The sequence below is a fragment of the Poecilia reticulata genome, chromosome 4, assembly GCF_904066995.2.
Source record: "Poecilia reticulata chromosome 4, P_reticulata-male-v2, whole genome shotgun sequence".
Classification (NCBI taxonomy): domain Eukaryota; kingdom Metazoa; phylum Chordata; class Actinopteri; order Cyprinodontiformes; family Poeciliidae; genus Poecilia; species Poecilia reticulata.
The window spans coordinates 145055-167004 of record NC_088833.1 but is presented as its reverse complement, the minus strand read 5'-3'; the positions used below and the strand labels follow the sequence as shown (position 1 = coordinate 167004).

Sequence of the window (21950 nt, the reverse complement as noted above, 5' to 3'; positions counted from 1 at the left end):
GGAATGTGCAAGACTGGCGTCTCCCTGTTGTTGGACCAGAACCGTATTGGACCAGAACCAGACAGGAAGTGTTTTCAGCAGCTTTATTGAGATCTTCCCACTAAACATAGAAAAGCTTTACATGACTGTGACCGGAGCAGGACCCTGGAGCCGCCAGCAGGGCGGCGACACCGACCACCCCATCATCAGGAGACGCTCTGGTTCTGAACCGGCCCGGCCAAACCGGATCCGACTGCGGTCCTTTGCAGCTGACCTTTGACCCGGGGCAGCACCAAAGACACACGGGACTTTTAGGACAGACATGGGACGCCAGCTGTAACCACGGTTACGCAGCCCTCAGTAGTTCCAGTGCTGCAGGAGGAGGGGGCGGAGCCTGAAAGGTCAGCTGGTCAGGTCATGTGAATCGGACCTGTGGTTGTGAGGAACCTGCCGGACGGTTCTGGATCTCCCGGTGTCTACTTGGTTGTCATGGTAACCGCCCCCCAGGGTCCTGCTCAAAGGCAACAAGGAAGCTACGGAGTGACAGGAAGGCCTCAGACACAAACAGGAAGTGAAGGCGAGGGATGGGCGGGGCCGAGGGGCCGGCCTCCCCGGGGCTCATGGGTACAAGTGTCTATTTCAGGTCCAGAACCATGCTGGCCGGGTTCTCCAGGTACTCCCGCCACAGGTTGGAGAAGCGACACATGGTGGCGCCGTCGATGAGGCGGTGATCCGCCGACCAGCTCACCTTCATGATGTGGGCCGCCTTCACCTGACCGTCTGGGCCGAACCGCGGCAGAACCTGGAAGGAAACACCAGTTAAGCCTGGAGAACCAATCAGAATGCCCCCTGGATGGATCCTCACTCTGATTGGCCGATCAGGAACACCTGGTCTCACCTGGCTGCTAGGATCAGATCATTCACCGTTTTACGATTTCAACTGGCTGAAAACTGAGAACCGTTTGCCAAATCAAGTCAGATTTTCATTTTCAGGAGGATTCGTCTGGGCCTCCATGTGACCTCCATGTGACCTTACTGAAGGGTTGACCCCGGTGTGGAGGGTTGACCCTGGTCTGGACCGTTGACCCCGGTCAGGACCGTTGACCCCGGTCTGGACCGTTGACCCCGGTCAGGAGGGTTGACCCCTACTGGACCGTTGACCTCGGTGTGGAGGGTTGACCCCGGTCAGGACCGTTGACCCCGGTCAGGACCGTTGACCCCGGTGTGGAGGGTTGACCCCGGTCAGGACCGTTGACCCCGGTCTGGACCGCTGACCCCGGTCAGGAGGGTTGACCCCTACTGGACCGTTGACCCCGGTCAGGACGGTTGACCCCGGTGTGGAGGGTTGACCCCGGTCAGGACCGTTGACCCCTACTGGACCGTTGACCCCGGTCAGGACGGTTGACCCCGGTGTGGAGGGTTGACCCCGGTCAGGACCGTTGACCCCTACTGGACCGTTGACCCCGGTCAGGACGGTTGACCCCGGTGTGGAGGGTTGACCCCGGTCAGGACCGTTGACCCCTACTGGACCGTTGACCCCGGTCAGGACGGTTGACCCCGGTGTGGAGGGTTGACCCCGGTCAGGACCGTTGACCCCGGTCAGGACCGTTGACCCCGGTGTGGAGGGTTGACCCCGGTCAGGACCGTTGACCCCGGTCAGGACCGTTGACCCCGGTGTGGAGGGTTGACCCCGGTCAGGACCGTTGACCCCGGTCAGGACCGTTGACCCCGGTCAGGACCGTTGACCCCGGTGTGGAGGGTTGACCCCGGTCAGGACCGTTGACCCCGGTCTGGACCGTTGACCCCGGTCAGGAGGGTTGACCCCTACTGGACCGTTGACCTCGGTGTGGAGGGTTGACCCCGGTCAGGACCGTTGACCCCGGTCAGGACCGTTGACCCCGGTGTGGAGGGTTGACCCCGGTCAGGACCGTTGACCCCGGTCTGGACCGTTGACCCCGGTCAGGAGGGTTGACCCCTACTGGACCGTTGACCCCGGTCAGGACGGTTGACCCCGGTGTGGAGGGTTGACCCCGGTCAGGACCGTTGACCCCTACTGGACCGTTGACCCCGGTCAGGACGGTTGACCCCGGTGTGGAGGGTTGACCCCGGTCAGGACCGTTGACCCCTACTGGACCGTTGACCCCGGTCAGGACGGTTGACCCCGGTGTGGAGGGTTGACCCCGGTCAGGACCGTTGACCCCTACTGGACCGTTGACCCCGGTCAGGACGGTTGACCCCGGTGTGGAGGGTTGACCCCGGTCAGGACCGTTGACCCCGGTCAGGACCGTTGACCCCGGTGTGGAGGGTTGACCCCGGTCAGGACCGTTGACCCCGGTCAGGACCGTTGACCCCGGTGTGGAGGGTTGACCCCGGTCAGGACCGTTGACCCCGGTCAGGACCGTTGACCCCGGTCTGGACCGTTGACCCCGGTCAGGAGGGTTGACCCCTACTGGACCGTTGACCCCGGTCAGGACGGTTGACCCCGGTGTGGAGGGTTGACCCCGGTCAGGACCGTTGACCCCGGTCAGGACGGTTGACCCCGGTGTGGAGGGTTGACCCCGGTCAGGACCGTTGACCCCGGTCAGGACCGTTGACCCCGGTGTGGAGGGTTGACCCCGGTCAGGACCGTTGACCCCGGTCAGGACCGTTGACCCCGGTCTGGACCGTTGACCCCGGTCTGGACCAACACTCATGCAGACCTGGAACGGGTTCGGTTCTGGAACCAACCTGGATTTTCCCCAGCGCTCCGATGGCGACCTCTGGAGGAAGAATGACCGGCTTGGCGTACGTCCCTCCGATCTGAGACAGAAGCACAGAGCGGTCGGACCGGATCGGACCGGGTCGCAGTCGGGAAGCCCGGCGGACTCACCGATCCGATGTTGGACAGAGTGAAGGTTCCCCCGCTCAGCTCGGCCGTCCCCAGCTGGCCGGCGGCGCCCAGCGCCTGCAGCCGGGTCAACTCCTGGGCCACCTGGAAGACGCTGAGCAGCTGGACGCTCTTCACGCTGGGGACCAGCAGGCCCTGGCTGGTGTCCATGGCAACGCCGATGTTATGGGACGCCTGCCGAGACGCCGCGTCAGCAACATGTCGCCGTGTCAGTGATGCGTTGCCCTGCTGACCGCCTCACCTTGAAAGTGATGTTCTGGCAGCCTTCGTCCAGCGTGGAGTTCAGGACGGGGAAGTGAAGCAGGCTGAGGGAGGCGGCCTGAGAGAGAGTTCAGCCAATCACCACATCGCTGTTCCACCCTGAACCAACCGGCTGCGTCTGAGCTCTGCGCTCACCTTGATGAAGAACGGCAGGTAGCTCAGTTTGACGCCGCGTCTCTCAGCGACCGGCTTCAGTTCGGACCGCAGCAGAACCAATCGGCTCAGGTCAACCTCGTCACAGTAACCAAAGTGAGGGATCTTCAGCGCCGCCGTCATCGTCTTCACCATGGCTCTGTGGAAACCTGCAGACAAACGTGGGACCAGAGAAACTCATCCAGGATTTTAAACACCTGCAGCAGCGACTCATCAGGTCTGACCAACAAATCAACCGTCCAGAAGCTGCAGCTGATCCAGAACCAGGAGGATGGAGACATGACACCAGATCTACATGACACCAGATCTACACCACCCAGATCTACACCACCCAGATCTACACCACCCAGATCTACACCACCCAGATCTACATGACACCAGATCTACATCACCCAGATCTACACCACCCAGATCTACATCAACCAGATCTACACCACCCAGATCTACACCACCCAGATCTACATGACACCAGATCTACATCACCCAGATCTACATCACCCAGATCTACACCACCCAGATCTACACCACCCAGATCTACACCACCCAGATCTACACCACCCAGATCTACACCACCCAGATCTACACCACCCAGATCTACATGACACCAGATCTACACCACCCAGATCTACACCACCCAGATCTACACCACCCAGATCTACACGACACCAGATCTACACCACCCAGATCTACACCACCCAGATCTACACCACCCAGATCTACACCACCCAGATCTACATGACACCAGATCTACACCACCCAGATCTACATGACACCAGATCTACACCACCCAGATCTACATGACACCAGATCTACACCACCCAGATCTACATGACACCAGATCTACACCACCCAGATCTACATGACACCAGATCTACACCACCCAGATCTACACCACCCAGATCTACATCACCCAGATCTACACCACCCAGATCTACACCACCCAGATCTACACCACCCAGATCTACATCAACCAGATCTACACCACCCAGATCTACATCACCCAGATCTACACCACCCAGATCTACACCACCCAGATCTACACCACCCAGATCTACATGACACCAGACCAACACCACCCAGACCTACATCACACCAGATCTACACCACCCAGATCTAACCAGACCACCCAGATCTACACCACCACCACCAGATCTACACCACCCAGATCTACATCAACCAGATCTACACCACCCAGATCTACATCACCCAGATCTACACCACCCAGATCTACACCACCCAGATCTACACCACCCAGATCTACATGACACCAGATCTACACCACCCAGATCTACATGACACCAGATCTACACCACCCAGATCTACACCACCCAGATCTACACCACCCAGATCTACATCAACCAGATCTACACCACCCAGATCTACATCACCCAGATCTACATGACACCAGATCTACACCACCCAGATCTACACCTGGAGCTCAGAGGACAGACTGTAAAATCCTGATAGTTTATGAATCACTGGACGGATCAGAACCACATCAAAGATCTGCTGCTCTATCAACCTGCCAGACCCTCAGGTTCTGGTTCTGGTTCTGCTCTGCATCAGAACCAGAACCAGACGAGGAGAAGCAGCATTCAGCTTCTATGCACCACAGATCTGGAACAAACTTCCAGAAAACTGTGAAACAGCTGAAACACTGACATCCAGACTAAACGCTGCTGGTTAGAGTTTATTTGAAACGTAATTAATTATGAATTTATTGACGCGTCGACTTGATGTCATGTTTTGATTGTTGATTCTCTGCTGCATGACTTTGTGTTGGTCATGATGTGAAGCTCTTTGAAATGTGCTGCACATATAAAGTTTGATTGATGGATGAAGCCACATGATCCGTCACATGACCCGGTACTGGTCCAACGGGTCTGACCTTTGAGCGGCTCCGTCACATCCTTCCCGGTGAAGACGGGTCTGGGGGTCGCAGGTGGAGGTCTGACCCCAGCGGGGGCGCTGAGGGCTGGTGCGGCGGTGGGGGCGGGGCCTGGCGTCTGGATCTCCTGGAAGAGAGGAGCTGGAGGCAAGATGGCGCCGGTCTGCTTGGCCAGGAAGTTCAGGATGTCCTCCTTCAGGATGCGTCCGTCCTTCCCTGTCCCCACCACCTCACTGAGCTTGATCTGAGGGGACGCAGCAGAGACATCACATACCTGCTCTGGACCTTCTGTCCATCGCGGACAGACTCCTCAGGTCCATCTCTGGATCATCTGGCGGTCAGAGCTGCCACCGCCCGGTGGACAGAGCCGTGATGGACAGGGACCTGGGGACAGACTCACGTTGTTCTCCATGGCGAGGCGGCGGACAGCGGGCGTGGCCTGGGTCTTGTGACCTTTGATCTGTTGGTGGGTGTGCTCCTCACGGGCCATGGCGGGCGTCTCCACCACATCCTCCTGGCTCAGCTCTGGGGGACGGACGTCAGAGACTAGTGGTCCTGATGGGACGGACGGGACCGGGCAGAACGGTCGGCGCCACCTCACCTGATGCAGACTCCGTCTCGATGTCCACCAGCGGCTTGCCCACCAGGGCGGTGGCGTCGGCGTCGTAGTACAGCCTCCTGATGACGCCGTCGTAGCGGCTGGTGATGGTGACGGACGCCTTGTCGCTCTGGACCTCGCAGATGCTGTCAAACTGGGACACCCTGTCCCCCTCCTTCACGTACCTGAGACAGGTGAGACCAGGTGGAGCGGCTGGTCAGGAGGTCACATGACTTCAGAGGTCATGTGATTAGCAAACATGAGCCAAAGGAAGGTAACAGGAGCTAATGGAATCAGAAGCTAACAAAAGCTAACGAATGCTGCTGCGGCCCAGCAGAACCGGGCCTGGTACCTACCACTCCTTGACCGTGACCTCCATGATGCCCTCTCCGATGTCGGACAGCTTGAACTGGACCACGGGTCGGCACCGCGCTGCGGGACACAGACGCCATCAGCTGCAGGTCGCCATAGCGACTACATCCTCCAGGACGGGATGACCCAGACCGGAACCGGTTTGGACTTACCCATGGCGGTGTGCAGCGTCCTGCTGCAAGACGTCTGCAGCGACGCGGCCCATCTGGACGGCACCGGCTCGGTTCTGCTCAGCCTGAGGTTCTGGGGTCCAAAACTCCTCCGGCGGTACTGCTGGGTCAGCTGACAGAGAGAACCAGAACCGCAGTTACCAGGTCAGAACCGGAACTGGCGTTCAGTGGGATGTGATTAAAGGGTCAGTTAGAAACAACAATCTGCTGCTGATCTCAAATGGACCTCAGAACATTTTGCTCTGGACCGCCTCAGGCCCCGAGCCTCCCAACAAAACCACTAATACCCAGTGAAGTCGGTATCAATGCCCCGTTGGGTAGATGGACGTCTCCCAGTTGCTCTCTGGATATTTCAGCTTCATTTATTGCTCCAGTGTGAAAACTTCCAACTTTTGAGTGAAACGCTTCAATTATCTGGTAACCCCACCACTTCCTGCCAACTCCACCACTTCCTGCCAACCCCACCACTTCCTGCCAACTCCACCACTTCCTGCCAACCCCACCACTTCCTGCCAACCCCACCACTTCCTGCCAACTCCACCACTTCCTGCCAACCCCACCACTTCCTGCCAACCCCACCACTTCCTGCCAACCCCACCACTTCCTGCCAACCCCACCACTTCCTGCCAACCCCACCACTTCCTGCCAACCCCACCACTTCCTGCCAACCCCACCACTTCCTGCCAACCCCACCACTTCCTGCCAACCCCACCACTTCCTGCCAACCCCACCACTTCCTGCCAACCCCACCACTTCCTGCAAACCCCACCACTTCCTGCCAAACCCATCACTTCCTGCCAACCCCACCACTTCCTGCCAACCCCACCACTTCCTGGTAACCCCACCACTTCCTGCCAACCCCACCACCTCCTGCCAACCCCACCACTTCCTGCCAACCCCACCACTTCCTGCCAACCCCACCACTTCCTGCCAACCCCACCACTTCCTGGCAACCCCACCACTTCCTGCCAACCCCACCACTTCCTGCCAACCCCACCACTTCCTGCCAACCCCACCACTTCCTGGTAACTCCACCACTTCCTGGTAACCCCACCACTTCCTGGTAACCCCACCACTTCCTGGTAACCCCACCACTTCCTGCCAACCCCACCACTTCCTGTGCGCCGGCCTGGGAGGGCAGCTGGGATGTTGGCATCACCATGGCAACATGTACAGGCGTGGCGGCAGTGGGTCAGCTCCTTCCTGATCATTAGGACCAGATTAGCAGCTGGGAAGCAGATCGCTGTTTTTGAGATCCGGGCCTCAGACGCCCTTCCAGTGGTCCGGTCCGGTACCGGCTCTGGGTCCAGTCCCAACCTTTTGCTGGTTCTGGTTCTATGAAGTGATCCCCAGAACCGGATTGAAAATCAGCCATTTATCCTGAAATCTAAACAAAGTGGGAGAATCCAAGCAGAACCTGGAAAAGTTCTGGACAAACTGACTGGACTGAAAGCTCAGAACCACATAGATGTGGAGCCGGGTTTGGGCTGCAGCTAAACCCTCTGCACACACGTAAGTAAGTAAACTTTATTGCTATAGCGCCTTTCAGACATAAAAACCACAAAGTGTTTTACTGAAAGGAAACAATGAACCAGCAGCCACTGATGGAGGGAGCCGGTCCAGAACCTGGGCTGCACCTGATGCTCCGTCACCGCCAGTTGAAAACGGTTCTGGGAACCAGAACTCAGAGTCCTGGGCGGACAGACAGGCTCCAGAAGGTCCGATGTACATTTGGGAGCCTCACCATGAAATGCTTTAAAAGCTGAAACCAAAGTTTTAAAATGAGTCCTAAAGACACGGGAGCAGAGCAGAGAGGCCAGAACAGGAGTTCTGTGGTTCTGGTTCTGTGGGTCTAGTTAAAGCCTGGCTGCAGCGTTTAGCACAGACTGAAGGGAAGCCATGGAGGATTTACTCAGACCCACTAAAAGGCCGTTGATCTGAAGGAGAAGAAATAAAAGCAGACAATCATTTCTAGGTCCTTCTGAGATAAAACGGCTTAGAAATGTTCCTTACTGGTAAAAACAGCCTGGAACCAACAGTGGCAGTGATTGTCCATCAACTGTCCAACTGTCCATCAACTGTCCAAGAGAACGTCCAGATTTCTGAGGCCGTTTTTACTCACAGGGTTTAAAAACCTCCATCCTTCCATCCATTTTCTTGCACCCTTGTCCCTCAGTCGGGTCGGGAGGGGTGCTGGTGCATCTCCAGCTAACATTTCGGGTGAGAGGCGGGGTCACCTGGACAGGTCATCTGGACAGGTCGCCAGTCTGTCGCAGGGCAACACAGGACACACAACCATGCACACACACACTCACACCTAGGGGCAATTTGGATAGGCCAGTTAACCTTACAGTCATGTTTCTGGACTGTGGGAGGAAACCGGAGAACCTGGAGAAAACCCACCATGCACAGGGAGAACATGGAGACTCCATGCAGAAAGACCGGGAATCGAACCCAGAACCCTCTTGCTGCAAGCCAACAGCTCTACCCACTGCGCCACTGTGCAGCCGGTTTAAAAACCTGATTCTGTGATTTTATCACCAGGAGCTTCGATAAGCGTCTCAGTCCTGCATTTACCTGCAGCTGGTTCAGATTTAATGTCAGATTTAATGTCAGCAGATTTAATGTCAACGTTACTGAGTTCAGTCAATTTATCCAGAGGATGGAAATGAACAATATCGTGAACATTGTTCATAAAAACAGGAAACGACCCATCAGATGATGTTCAGCCTGATCCAGAGCAGGCAGAACATTATGACCACCAGCTGCTGCTGCTTTCTTCAGACTGAGGTCCAACTGGACCGAGCCGTCAGCAGCAGAATCTCTGACAGAACATGAACGCACCATCAACCTTGGACTCTAGCGGAACCAGCAGCTCAGGGGAGCCCACCGGCTCGGTTCGGGAAAGACAGAACCCGCTGTCCGCTGCTCCAGAACGGAACCGACCCGGATCCATACCATCACAACCCAGCTAGCCTCAGTTAGCACCGCAGTGACGTAACGCCTGCGTCACCAGCAGCTTTTAGCGTCAGCCGCGCAGGCGCTAAAAAGCAGAACGGCCTGGTTGGGTTCCAGTGTGGCTCGGGTTCGTTTCGGCGTGGTTCCGGCTCGGTTTGCTCCTCACCAGAACTCTGAGAGCGCTGAAGGATCCTCTGGTCACCGCCGCCATCTGTCCTCTCCGCTGCACGCCCCCGACTGCAGCCAATCAGCGCGCTCCGCGCTCTTCTTCTGCGGCAGGAGGCGGAAACAGCGCCACTCGGCGACAGGAAGCGGCTCAGATTATGGCTCATTGACCGGTCCTGTCTTCCTCTCATAACGGGATTTCCACAAAGTCTGCATATCATCCCTCAGGAAGTCTTTATTGTTTGAGTCCTGCTATCAGCAGCTTCCATCCTCTTATATCAGCGATGAAAAATCATGAATACACACAACGTGTTGGAAACAACTGTCAGGTTTACGGTGAAAGACCTCGTTTATTTATTTATTTTACCATTTTGTTAGTTGCCCATTAAACTGGAAGTTACAACCTTGACATGATTATATGAGTGGTTTTATCGATAAATCGATCAGAAGGAAATGGTCGGATCCTCTCTGCCTGCAGTGCGCGCTCCCGACACAGGGGGGCAGAATTTCACACAGGCTTCTGGTTCTGCTGTAGGTGGGTCCAGAACCAGCTGAGGTTCTGTTCCGCTCTGCATGGTGCGTTCAGGAACAACTTAAGGTGACATCATGACGTCAGAGAGTTTAGGTCCAGATTGATCAGAACCGGCAAGACGATGACCGCTAATCCATCCATAATATAATTTATAATATGTAATAATCAGGACGAGCTCGTTTGTCAGATTTAAAGTATTTTTTAAAATAACTTTTTAGCAGCTATTAAACATACGTTTCCTTCAGCCCATAATTTCTGCATTAAATAGTTTTTATTGGTTTATAATATTCTATAATTACAGTAATTATGATAATTCTACTCCTTAAGGAAGCATAATTACATGTTTTCCAGGTCAAAGCTTATTTTTATAGCACATTTATAACAACCTGAGCTGAGCAAAGTGCTTCACAACATCACAGGTAGAAATATAAAACAAAACATACAATTACATAGCTATAAAATTATTTAAGCATAATCAAGTAACTGTTACCGTCAGAAATTTAACTTCCTGATTTAGCATCTTGAAATTGGGTCAGTTTCTTAAAAACCTCCTGCTCTCTGTAGCTCCGCCTCCAGGAAGTCGTCCCAACATGGCTCCTCTATTAACCCTTTAATGTTCTTACCAGCACTGATCTGAGCAGCAGTTCCTATAATGAGCTCAGCAGCTGGTTGCTAACTGCAGCTGGCTAGTCTGAAGGAGCTGAGAGGGGGAGGAGCTGCGCTTTTGAAGGCGGGGCTAGGGCCACCCAGCTGAACGGTTGCCATGGAGATTAAAATACTTCTCAAACATGAAAGAATCAAAGCCACACTCCAGGGACAAACGTGATGGAAATGGATTTTACACGACACTGGCCCTTTAAGAGAAACCTCCATCTGGACTTCCTGGTTCTGATCAGCTCACAGCTGGGGCCCACCGCTCCTCAGTCACCCAGTTAGACTCATTCATTCGTTCATTCATCATCCTCAGCGTGTGATCAATAATCCAGATATTGATCAGAAACACTGACCGAAGCCATCCAGTCCATCTGATCCGTTTCTGTCTCATTTCCTGTTTCTAAACATGTTTTACTTTATTTTCTCAGGTTTTTTCTTTCCATTTTCACTTTTATTTCTCTGTTTTTTATCTTCAGACTGGCTCCGCGTGCACGCGCGCGGGCGCGTGCCACATGAGTCACTGCGCGCGGCACGGAGCCGCTCGCTGATTGGCTGCCGCCTCTTACCATTCAGCAGGTCCGCGTGAAGCCGCGCGCGCGGAGAGTGACTCGGTTCGGCTGAAGCGGAGCTGCTGGTTCTGATCGCGTTCCGGTCCGGAACCGCTCTGGGTTTTTTTCTGCTGCAGGGAGCGCGCATCGGACCCGCCCAGCTGAGGTGAGCCCGCCGCACATCTATATCGAACCAGAACCGAACCGAGCCCAGGGTGGAGTCTGACTGGCTGCTGATCTTCTCTGATCCAAACAATCTGGATCAGAACCTGATTCTGTCTGGTCGCGGTTCTGTTGGTGCTTTCTGCAGGGTTCTGGTATTTGCAGGCCCAGAACCAGAACAGAACTCTGGGGGTTCTGTTGGGCCAGAACAGAACCTTCTAATCAAACTGACCCATCAGAACTTCTGCAGACGTTCTGTCTCTAGGTTTAGAGAACCGGAACCAGAACCAGTCGGTGGTGGACAGGTGACCTCCTGCTCTGATGGGTCCAGTTGCTCCAGCTGCAGAACCCAACCAGAACCGCAGTGACCCAGCGGGTTCAGACTCGGTTCTGAAGCAGCTTCCTGTTTTCACTAGGAGACCGCTGAGCTGCTGCTGAGCTTGTCTCCATGGTGACGGTGCTCAGGTGGGACCGAGCGTCCAGAACCTCCTGAGAGTCCTGCATCAGAACCGGGTCATGGTTCTGATGGGATGGATTCAGCTGGCTCCCATGACAACAAGGCTCAGTCACATGACCGGAGTTTCACCTAAAGGACACCTGATGGCAGTATGGTCCTGGTCTGGGTCAGAACCTCCAGAATCATCAGAACCTCAGAGTCGGAACCTCTGGACTCCATGATGGTTGGAAACCACGAGACAAAAGTTCTTCATCTGACGCTTCTGCAGGAACATCTGCACATCTCCTGCTGAGTCCTGGTTGCCATGTTGCCTGGTTGCCATGTTGCCTGGTTGCCATGTTGCCTGGTTGCCATGTTGCCTGGTTGCCATGTTGCCTGGTGTCCTGGTTGCCATGTTGCCTGGTTGCCATGTTGCCTGGTGTCCTGGTTGCCATGTTGCCTGGTTGCCATGTTGCCTGGTTGCCATGTTGCCTGGTTGCCATGTTGCCTGGTGTCCTGGTTGCCATGTTGCCTTGTTGCCTGGTTGCCATGTTGCCTGGTTGCCATGTTGCCTGGTGTCCTGGTTGCCATGTTGCCTTATTGCCATGTTGCCATGTTGCCTGGTTGCCATGTTGCCTGGTGTCCTGGTTGCCATGTTGCCTTATTGCCATGTTGCCATGTTGCCTGGTTGCCATGTTGCCTGGTTGCCATGTTGCCTGGTTGCCATGTTGCCTGGTTGCCATGTTGCAAGCGTCAGGTCCACCTGTGGAGCTCTGAGCTCGGGGTCCAATCAGAGGAGAGAATTATCCTCAGGTGTTCATGGTTCTGGTTTCACCAACAGCTGGAGTTCCTCTGCTGGGTCTCCCGGTGGGGCCCCTCAGGGCTCCGTCTCGGGCCCTCCACCTGGGTGTCTGGTTGGGGTCAAAAGGTCAGAGGTTCTCCTGGCTGATTGGTCTGGTTTGGTTGAGAAACGTTCCAGGGTTTGTCTCTACAACCAAACACAGGACATGAGGTCCAACTGGACCTTCCTCCTCAGGAACCAGCTCAACCCGCACCAGATGCCAGTCTGACCATTTCCTGGTCCAGACTGACCACTTCTTGTCCTGGCATCAGAACCATCAGCAGTTCTGCTGCTGGCAGGTGTGAGCCAGGTAATCGCTGACCACTCGATGGTCGTAATGTTATGCCTGGTAGACGTGGCCATCATGCCGGCGGTCATGTGACCTGTCCTCTTGCCCCCCAGATGGCGAAGGCAGACCAGCGCTACGGCCAGCGGGACGGCTCCGACCAGAACTTCGACTACATGTTCAAGCTGCTAATCATCGGGAACAGCAGCGTTGGGAAGACGTCCTTCCTGTTCCGCTACGCCGACGACTCCTTCAGCAACTCCTTCGTCAGCACCGTCGGCATCGACTTCAAGGTCAAGACTGTTTACCGCAACGACAAGAGGATCAAGCTGCAGATCTGGGTGAGAACGGGGCGGAGCTTAGTCCTGAACGGGGCGGAGCTTAGTCCTGAACGGGGCGGAGCTTAGTCCTGAACGGGGCGGAGCTTAGTCCTGACCGGGGAAGAGCTTCTGATTGGTTGGGCGGGGTTTAATGGGCGGAGCTTCGATTTGGATTGCAACCATAGGCTGAATGGGAGGGACTTCAGAATGAGTAGGGAAAGGAGGTCTAGGAACTCTCAGTAGGAACCATTAGTAGGAACCTTTAATAGTAACCTTCAGTAGGAACCATCAGTAGGAACCTTCAGTAGGAACCATCAGCAGGAACCTTCAGTAGGAACCTTCAGTAGGAACCATCATTAGGAACCTTCAGTAGGAACCTTCTATAGAAACCTTCAGTAGGAACCATCGGTAGGAACCACCAGTAGGAACCTTCAGTAGGAACCTTCTATAGAACCTTCAGTAGGAACCATCAGTAGGAACCACCAGTAGGAACCATCAGTAGGAACCTTTAATAGTAACCTTCAGTAGGAACCATCAGTAGGAACCTTCAGTAGGAACCATCAGCAGGAACCTTCAGTAGGAACCTTCAGTAGGAACCATCATTAGGAACCTTCAGTAGGAACCATCAGTAGGAACTTTTTATAGAAACCTTCCGTAGGAACCTTCAGTAGGAACCTTCAGTAGGAACCTTCAGTAGGAACCTTCAGTAGGAACCTTCAGTAGGAACCTTCAGTAGGAACCTTCAGTAGGAACCTACAGTAGAAACCTTAAGTAGGAACCTTCAGTAGGAACCATCAGTAGGAACCTTCAGTAGGAACCTTCAGCAGGAACCTTCAGTAGGAACCTTCTGTAGGAACCACGAGTAGGAACCTTCAGCAGGAACCTTCAGTAGGAAACATCACCAGGAACTTTTTATAGAAACCTTCAGTAGGAACCATCATTAGGAACCTTCAGTAGGAACCTTCAGTAGGAACCTTCAGTAGGAACCTTCAGCAGGAACCTTCTATAGAAACCTTCAGTAGGAACCACCAGTAGGAACCACCAGTAGGAACCTTCTATAGAAACCTTCAGTAGGAACCATCAGTAGGAACCATCAGTAGGAACCTTCAGTAGGAACCTTCAGTAGGAACTTTCTATAAAAACCTTCAGTAGGAAGCATCAGTAGGAACTTTCAGTAGGAACCTTCAGCAGGAACCTTCAGTAGGAACTTTCTATAGAAACCTTCAGTAGGAACCATCATTAGGAACCTTCAGTAGGAACCATCAGTAGGAACCACCAGTAGGAACCTTCAGCAGGAACCTTCAGCAGGAACCTTCAGCAGGAACCTTCTATAGAAACCTTCAGTAGGAACCACCAGTAGGAACCACCAGTAGGAACCACCAGTAGGAACCTTCTATAGAAACCTTCAGTAGGAACCATCAGTAGGAACCATCAGCAGGAACCTTCAGTAGGAACCTTCAGTAGGAACTTTCTATAGAAACCTTCAGTAGGAAGCATCAGTAGGAACTTTCAGTAGGAACCTTCAGCAGGAACCTTCAGTAGGAACTTTCTATAGAAAACTTCAGTAGGAACCATCATTAGGAACCTTCAGTAGGAACCATCAGTAGGAACCACCAGTAGGAACCTTCAGTAGGAACCACCAGTAGGAACCTTCAGTAGGAACCTTCAGCAGGAACCTTCTATAGAAACCTTCAGTAGGAACCATCAGTAGGAACCATCAGCAGGAACCTTCAGTAGGAACCTTCAGTAGGAACTTTCTATAGAAACCTTCAGTAGGAAGCATCAGTAGGAACTTTCAGTAGGAACCATCAGCAGGAACCTTCAGTAGGAACCTTCAGTAGGAACTTTCTATAGAAACCTTCAGTAGGAAGCATCAGTAGGAACCTTCAGTAGGAACCTTCAGTAGGAACTTTCTATAGAAACCTTCAGTAGGAACCATCAGTAGGAACCATCAGCAGGAACCTTCAGTAGGAACCTTCAGTAGGAACTTTCTATAGAAACCTTCAGTAGGAACCATCAGCAGGAACCTTCAGTAGGAACCTTCAGTAGGAACTTTCTATAGAAACCTTCAGTAGGAACCATCATTAGGAACCTTCAGTAGGAACCATCAGTAGGAACTTTTTATAGAAACCTTCCGTAGGAACCATCAGTAGGAACCTTCAGTAGGAACCTTTAGTAGGAACCTTCAGTAGGAACCTTCAGTAGGAACCATCAGTGGGAACCACCAGTAGAAACCTTCCGTAGGAACCATCAGTAGGAACCTTCAGCAGGAACCTTCAGTAGGAACCTTCAGCAGGAACCTTCAGTAGGAACCACCAGTTGGAACCTTCAGCAGGAACCTTCTGCAGGAACCTTCAGTAGGAACCTTCAGTAGGAACCTTCAGTAGGAACCTTCAGTAGGAAACATCACTAGGAACCATCAGTAGGAACCACCAGTAGGAACCTTCAGTAGGAACCTTCAGCAGGAACCTTCAGCAGGAACCTTCAGTAGGAACCACCAGTTGGAACCTTCAGTAGGAACCTTCAGTAGGAACATTCAGTAGGAACTTTCTATAGGAACCTTCAGTAGGAACCTTCAGTAGGAACATTCAGTAGGAACTTTCTATAGAAACCTTCAGTAGGAACCTTCAGTAGGAACTTTCTATAGAAACCTTCAGTAGGAACTTTCATAGAACTTCAGTAGGAACTTCATAGGAACCTTCAGTAGGAACCTTCAGTAGGAACCTTCAGTAGGAACTTTCTATAGAAACCTCCAGTAGGAACCTTCAGTAGGAACCTTCAGTAGGAACTTTCTATAGAAACCTTCAGTAGGAACCTTCAGTAGGAAACATCACTAGGAACCATCAGTAGGAACCTTCAGTAGGAACCTTCAGTAGGAACCATCAGTAGGAACCTTCAGTAGGAACCTTCAGTAGGAACTTTCAGTAGGAACCTTCAGTAGGAACCTTCTATAGAAACCTTCAGTAGGAAGCATCAGTAGGAACCTTCAGTAGGAACTTTCAGTAGGAACTTTCTATAGAAACCTTCAGTAGGAACCTTCAGTAGGAACCATCAGTAGGAACCTTCAGCAGGAACCTTCAGTAGGAACCTTCAGTAGGAACCTTCTATAGAAACCTTCAGTAGGAAGCATCAGTAGGAACCTTCAGTAGGAACCTTCAGTAGGAACCATCAGTAGGAACCTTCAGTAGGAACTTTCAGTAGGAACTTTCTATAGAAACCTTCAGTAGGAACCTTCAGTAGGAACCTTTAGTAGGAACCTTCAGTAGGAACCTTCAGTAGGAACCTTCAGTAGGAACCTTCTATAGAAACCTTCAATAGGAACCTTCAGTAGGAACCTTCAGTAGGAACCATCAGTAGGAACCTTCAGTAGGAACCTTCAGTAGGAACTTTCTATAGAAACCTTCAGTAGGAACCTTCAGTAGGAACTTTCTATAGAAACCTTCAGTAGGAACCTTCAGTAGGAACCATCAGTAGGAACCTTCAGTAGGAACCTTCAGTAGGAACTTTCTATAGAAACCTTCAGTAGGAACCTTCAGTAGGAACCTTCAGCAGGAACCTTCAGTAGGAACCTTTAGTAGGAACCATCAGTAGGAACCACCAGTAGGAACCTTCAGCAGGAACCTTCAGCAGGAACCTTCAGCAGGAACCTTCTATAGAAACCTTCAGTAGGAACCACCAGTAGGAACCACCAGTAGGAACCACCAGTAGGAACCTTCTATAGAAACCTTCAGTAGGAACCATCAGTAGGAACCATCAGCAGGAACCTTCAGTAGGAACCTTCAGTAGGAACTTTCTATAGAAACCTTCAGTAGGAAGCATCAGTAGGAACTTTCAGTAGGAACCTTCAGCAGGAACCTTCAGTAGGAACTTTCTATAGAAAACTTCAGTAGGAACCATCATTAGGAACCTTCAGTAGGAACCATCAGTAGGAACCACCAGTAGGAACCTTCAGTAGGAACCACCAGTAGGAACCTTCAGTAGGAACCTTCAGCAGGAACCTTCTATAGAAACCTTCAGTAGGAACCATCAGTAGGAACCATCAGCAGGAACCTTCAGTAGGAACCTTCAGTAGGAACTTTCTATAGAAACCTTCAGTAGGAAGCATCAGTAGGAACTTTCAGTAGGAACCATCAGCAGGAACCTTCAGTAGGAACCTTCAGTAGGAACTTTCTATAGAAACCTTCAGTAGGAACCATCAGCAGGAACCTTCAGTAGGAACCTTCAGTAGGAACTTTCTATAGAAACCTTCAGTAGGAACCATCAGTAGGAACCTTCAGTAGGAACCATCAGTAGGAACTTTTATAGAAACCTTCCGTAGGAACCATCAGTAGGAACCTTCAGTAGGAACCTTTAGTAGGAACCTTCAGTAGGAACCTTCAGTAGGAACCATCAGTGGGAACCACCAGTAGAAACCTTCCGTAGGAACCATCAGTAGGAACCTTCAGCAGGAACCTTCAGTAGGAACCTTCAGCAGGAACCTTCAGTAGGAACCACCAGTTGGAACCTTCAGCAGGAACCTTCTGCAGGAACCTTCAGTAGGAACCTTCAGTAGGAACCTTCAGTAGGAACCTTCAGTAGGAAACATCACTAGGAACCATCAGTAGGAACCACCAGTAGGAACCTTCAGTAGGAACCTTCAGTAGGAACCTTCAGCAGGAACCTTCAGCAGGAACCTTCAGTAGGAACCACCAGTTGGAACCTTCAGTAGGAACCTTCAGTAGGAACCTTCAGTAGGAACATTCAGTAGGAACTTTCTATAGGAACCTTCAGTAGGAACCTTCAGTAGGAACATTCAGTAGGAACTTTCTATAGAAACCTTCAGTAGGAACCTTCAGTAGGAACTTTCTATAGAAACCTTCAGTAGGAACATTCAGTAGGAACTTTCTATAGGAACCTTCAGTAGGAACCTTCAGTAGGAACCTTTAGTAGGAACCTTCAGTAGGAACCTTCAGTAGGAACTTTCTATAGAAACCTCCAGTAGGAACCTTCAGTAGGAACCTTCAGTAGGAACTTTCTATAGAAACCTTCAGTAGGAACCTTCAGTAGGAAACATCACTAGGAACCATCAGTAGGAACCTTCAGTAGGAACCTTCAGTAGGAACCATCAGTAGGAACCTTCAGTAGGAACCTTCAGTAGGAACTTTCAGTAGGAACCTTCAGTAGGAACCTTCTATAGAAACCTTCAGTAGGAAGCATCAGTAGGAACCTTCAGTAGGAACTTTCAGTAGGAACTTTCTATAGAAACCTTCAGTAGGAACCTTCAGTAGGAACCATCAGTAGGAACCTTCAGCAGGAACCTTCAGTAGGAACCTTCAGTAGGAACCTTCTATAGAAACCTTCAGTAGGAAGCATCAGTAGGAACCTTCAGTAGGAACCTTCAGTAGGAACCATCAGTAGGAACCTTCAGTAGGAACTTTCAGTAGGAACTTTCTATAGAAACCTTCAGTAGGAACCTTCAGTAGGAACCTTTAGTAGGAACCTTCAGTAGGAACCTTCTATAGAAACCTTCAGTAGGAAGCATCAGTAGGAACCTTCAGTAGGAACCTTCAGTAGGAACCATCAGTAGGAACCTTCAGTAGGAACTTTCAGTAGGAACTTTCTATAGAAACCTTCAGTAGGAAGCATCAGTAGGAACCTTCAGTAGGAACCTTCAGTAGGAACCATCAGTAGGAACCTTCAGTAGGAACTTTCAGTAGGAACTTTCTATAGAAACCTTCAGTAGGAACCTTCAGTAGGAACCTTTAGTAGGAACCTTCAGTAGGAACCTTCTATAGAAACCTTCAGTAGGAACCTTCAGTAGGAACCTTCAGTAGGAACCATCAGTAGGAACCATCATTAGGAACCTTCAGTAGGAACCATCAGTAGGAACTTTTTATAGAAACCTTCCGTAGGAACCATCAGTAGGAACCTTCAGTAGGAACCTTTAGTAGGAACCTTCAGTAGGAACCTTCAGTAGGAACCATCAGTGGGAACCACCAGTAGAAACCTTCCGTAGGAACCATCAGTAGGAACCTTCAGCAGGAACCTTCAGTAGGAACCTTCAGCAGGAACCTTCAGTAGGAACCACCAGTTGGAACCTTCAGCAGGAACCTTCTGCAGGAACCTTCAGTAGGAACCTTCAGTAGGAACCTTCAGTAGGAACCTTCAGTAGGAAACATCACTAGGAACCATCAGTAGGAACCACCAGTAGGAACCTTCAGTAGGAACCTTCAGTAGGAACCTTCAGCAGGAACCTTCAGCAGGAACCTTCAGTAGGAACCACCAGTTGGAACCTTCAGTAGGAACCTTCAGTAGGAACCTTCAGTAGGAACATTCAGTAGGAACTTTCTATAGGAACCTTCAGTAGGAACCTTCAGTAGGAACATTCAGTAGGAACTTTCTATAGAAACCTTCAGTAGGAACCTTCAGTAGGAACCATCAGTAGGAACCTTCAGCAGGAACCTTCAGTAGGAACCTTCTATAGAAACCTTCAGTAGGAAGCATCAGTAGGAACCTTCAGTAGGAACCTTCAGTAGGAACCATCAGTAGGAACCTTCAGTAGGAACTTTCAGTAGGAACTTTCTATAGAAACCTTCAGTAGGAACCTTCAGTAGGAACCTTTAGTAGGAACCTTCAGTAGGAACCTTCAGTAGGAACCTTCAGTAGGAACCTTCTATAGAAACCTTCAGTAGGAAGCATCAGTAGGAACCTTCAGTAGGAACCTTCAGTAGGAACCATCAGTAGGAACCTTCAGTAGGAACCTTCAGTAGGAACTTTCTATAGAAACCTTCAGTAGGAACCTTCAGTAGGAACTTTCTATAGAAACCTTCAGTAGGAACCTTCAGTAGGAACCATCAGTAGGAACCTTCAGTAGGAACCTTCAGTAGGAACTTTCTATAGAAACCTTCAGTAGGAACCTTCAGTAGGAACCTTCAGCAGGAACCTTCAGTAGGAACCTTTAGTAGGAACCATCAGTAGGAACCTTCAGTAGGAACCTTCAGTAGGAACCTTCTATAGAAACCTTCAGTAGGAAGCATCAGTAGGAACCTTCAGTAGGAACCATCAGTAGGAACCATCAGTAGGAACCTTCAGTAGGAACTTGCTATAGAAACCTTTAGTAGGAACCTTCAGTAGGAACCTTCAGTAGGAACCTTCAGTAGGAACCTTTAGTAGGAACCTTCAGTAGGAACCTTCAGTAGGAACCTTCAGTAGGAACCTTCAGTAGGAACTTGCTATAGAAACCTTTAGTAGGAGCCTTCAGTAGGAACCTTCAGTAGGAACCTTCAGTAGGAACCTTCAGTAGGAACCACCAGCTCTCTGCAGTGAGTCATGCTGTTCTGCTGTGACAGACTGTCTCCCTGCTGTGCTGGTCTTTTGGTCGGTATGTTGTTGCCATGGCAACACGTCTTCATGCTCACGTCCCTGCTGCCTCACACAGAGACAAAGACAGAAACTGAACCAAACTGCATCATAGTGGGAGATAATTAAATGGACACATTGAGACCCAGCAGATGTGCAGGGATGTGTGTGTGTTGGTGTGTGTGTGTGTGTGTGTGTGTGTTTATCTGTGTGTGTGTGTTTATCTGTGTGTGTGTTTATCTGTGTGTGTGTTTATCTGTGTGTGTTTATCTGTGTGTGTTTATCTGTGTGTGTTTATCTGTGTGTGTGTTTTCTGTGTGTGTGTTTATCTGTGTGTGTAACTCATTCTGTCCTGTGAGGAGTAAAAATAGACTGAAGCCTCAGATGTGTGGAGCAGCTGCAGCCGTTCCTGGCAGAGAGCATCATGGGAGCTTTAGTCATCACCATGACGCTGCAGCAGGAAGTTCAGATGCATCCTCTTCCTCAGAGAAATGAGGGAGACGTGTTTTACCTGGGCTCTGGGCTCCATTAGTTTGGTCTGGCAGCGGGCTGCTGGTTCAGGCGGCGCGTCTTGATGCTTCTTGAAAGCTCTGGAGGTATTTATGTCCACCAGAACCAGAACCAGAACCTGAATGGTCCTTTCATTTCCTGTTTGTGTCCAGGACACTGCAGGGCAGGAGCGCTATCGCACCATCACCACGGCTTACTACCGAGGAGCCATGGGCTTCATCCTCATGTATGACATCACCAACGAGGAGTCGTTCAATGCGGTCCAGGACTGGTAGGGGATTGGTCAGATGTTGGCTTGTGTCGTGATGTCAGAGGTGTGAATCCCTTCCAGCTAGCTGTCGCTCTGTGTCCACAGGGCCACCCAGATCAAGACGTACTCGTGGGACAACGCCCAGGTCATCATGGTGGGCAACAAGTGTGACATGGACGTGGAGAGAGTGGTACCACCTGAGAAAGGAAAACACCTGGCGGACCAGCTAGGTGTGCATCAGTTAGTTTTAGAAGGAAATAAAAACTCAGTAGTCAGATAATCTGTTATCAGGGCATTCCTGAATACTTTATTGTCTCAATAGTGATCTACGGTGTTTTTCAGTTTGATGCCAGTCAACCAGGGTCCAGGTCCTAAGATACTTTCCTGCAGCTCTTAGAGACATCCCTGAACCCAAGGCTGAAAGTCCAGTTCTCTGTCTCTCTGCTCTGAGTCAAACCAACCAACTTTGACTAGGCAGTCGGACTGGAGTCGGGTTAAATGGACTGAACAGGACTGGTGGGAATGAACCCTGAAAGCTGCAGGATGGTATCTCTGGAGGACTGGAGGTATGCCAAGTGGTACGTTTAGAGATTTTGAGCAATTACTGGTCCACTAAGACCTAATCAGAGACCTTCCACTAAA

General features: G+C 51.3%; 2 protein-coding genes across 3 annotated transcripts; one reads left to right on the top strand and one right to left on the bottom strand.

The window, feature by feature from the left end:
• Window positions 1–69: 69 nt before the first annotated feature.
• Window positions 70–9591, bottom strand: LOC145551353 (lipoamide acyltransferase component of branched-chain alpha-keto acid dehydrogenase complex, mitochondrial-like). 2 transcript variants are annotated; one of them, XM_081605852.1, is made up of 11 exons: window positions 9433–9591; window positions 6291–6420; window positions 6123–6198; window positions 5770–5951; window positions 5569–5693; window positions 5169–5412; window positions 3263–3429; window positions 3108–3185; window positions 2849–3040; window positions 2707–2778; window positions 70–781 (listed from the first exon to the last, which is right to left on the bottom strand). In XM_081605852.1, the coding sequence occupies exons 1-11, from the start codon at window positions 9475–9477 to the stop codon at window positions 614–616; spliced, it is 1479 nt and encodes a 492-aa protein (XP_081461978.1). In that variant the 5' UTR covers window positions 9478–9591; the 3' UTR covers window positions 70–613. The 2 variants fall into 2 exon arrangements, with proteins under 2 accessions (XP_081461978.1, XP_081461979.1); XM_081605853.1 differs by lacking the exon at window positions 9433–9591 and adding an exon at window positions 9153–9301.
• A 3350-nt stretch (window positions 9592–12941) lies between these two features.
• On the top strand, window positions 12942–21683 carry LOC145551328 (ras-related protein Rab-3C-like). The gene is made up of 5 exons (XM_081605815.1): window positions 12942–12953; window positions 13007–13231; window positions 21211–21329; window positions 21414–21538; window positions 21631–21683. Exons 1-5 carry the CDS (start codon window positions 12942–12944, stop codon window positions 21681–21683), a joined length of 534 nt encoding a protein of 177 aa, XP_081461941.1.
• The last annotated feature ends 267 nt before the right edge of the window (window positions 21684–21950 follow it).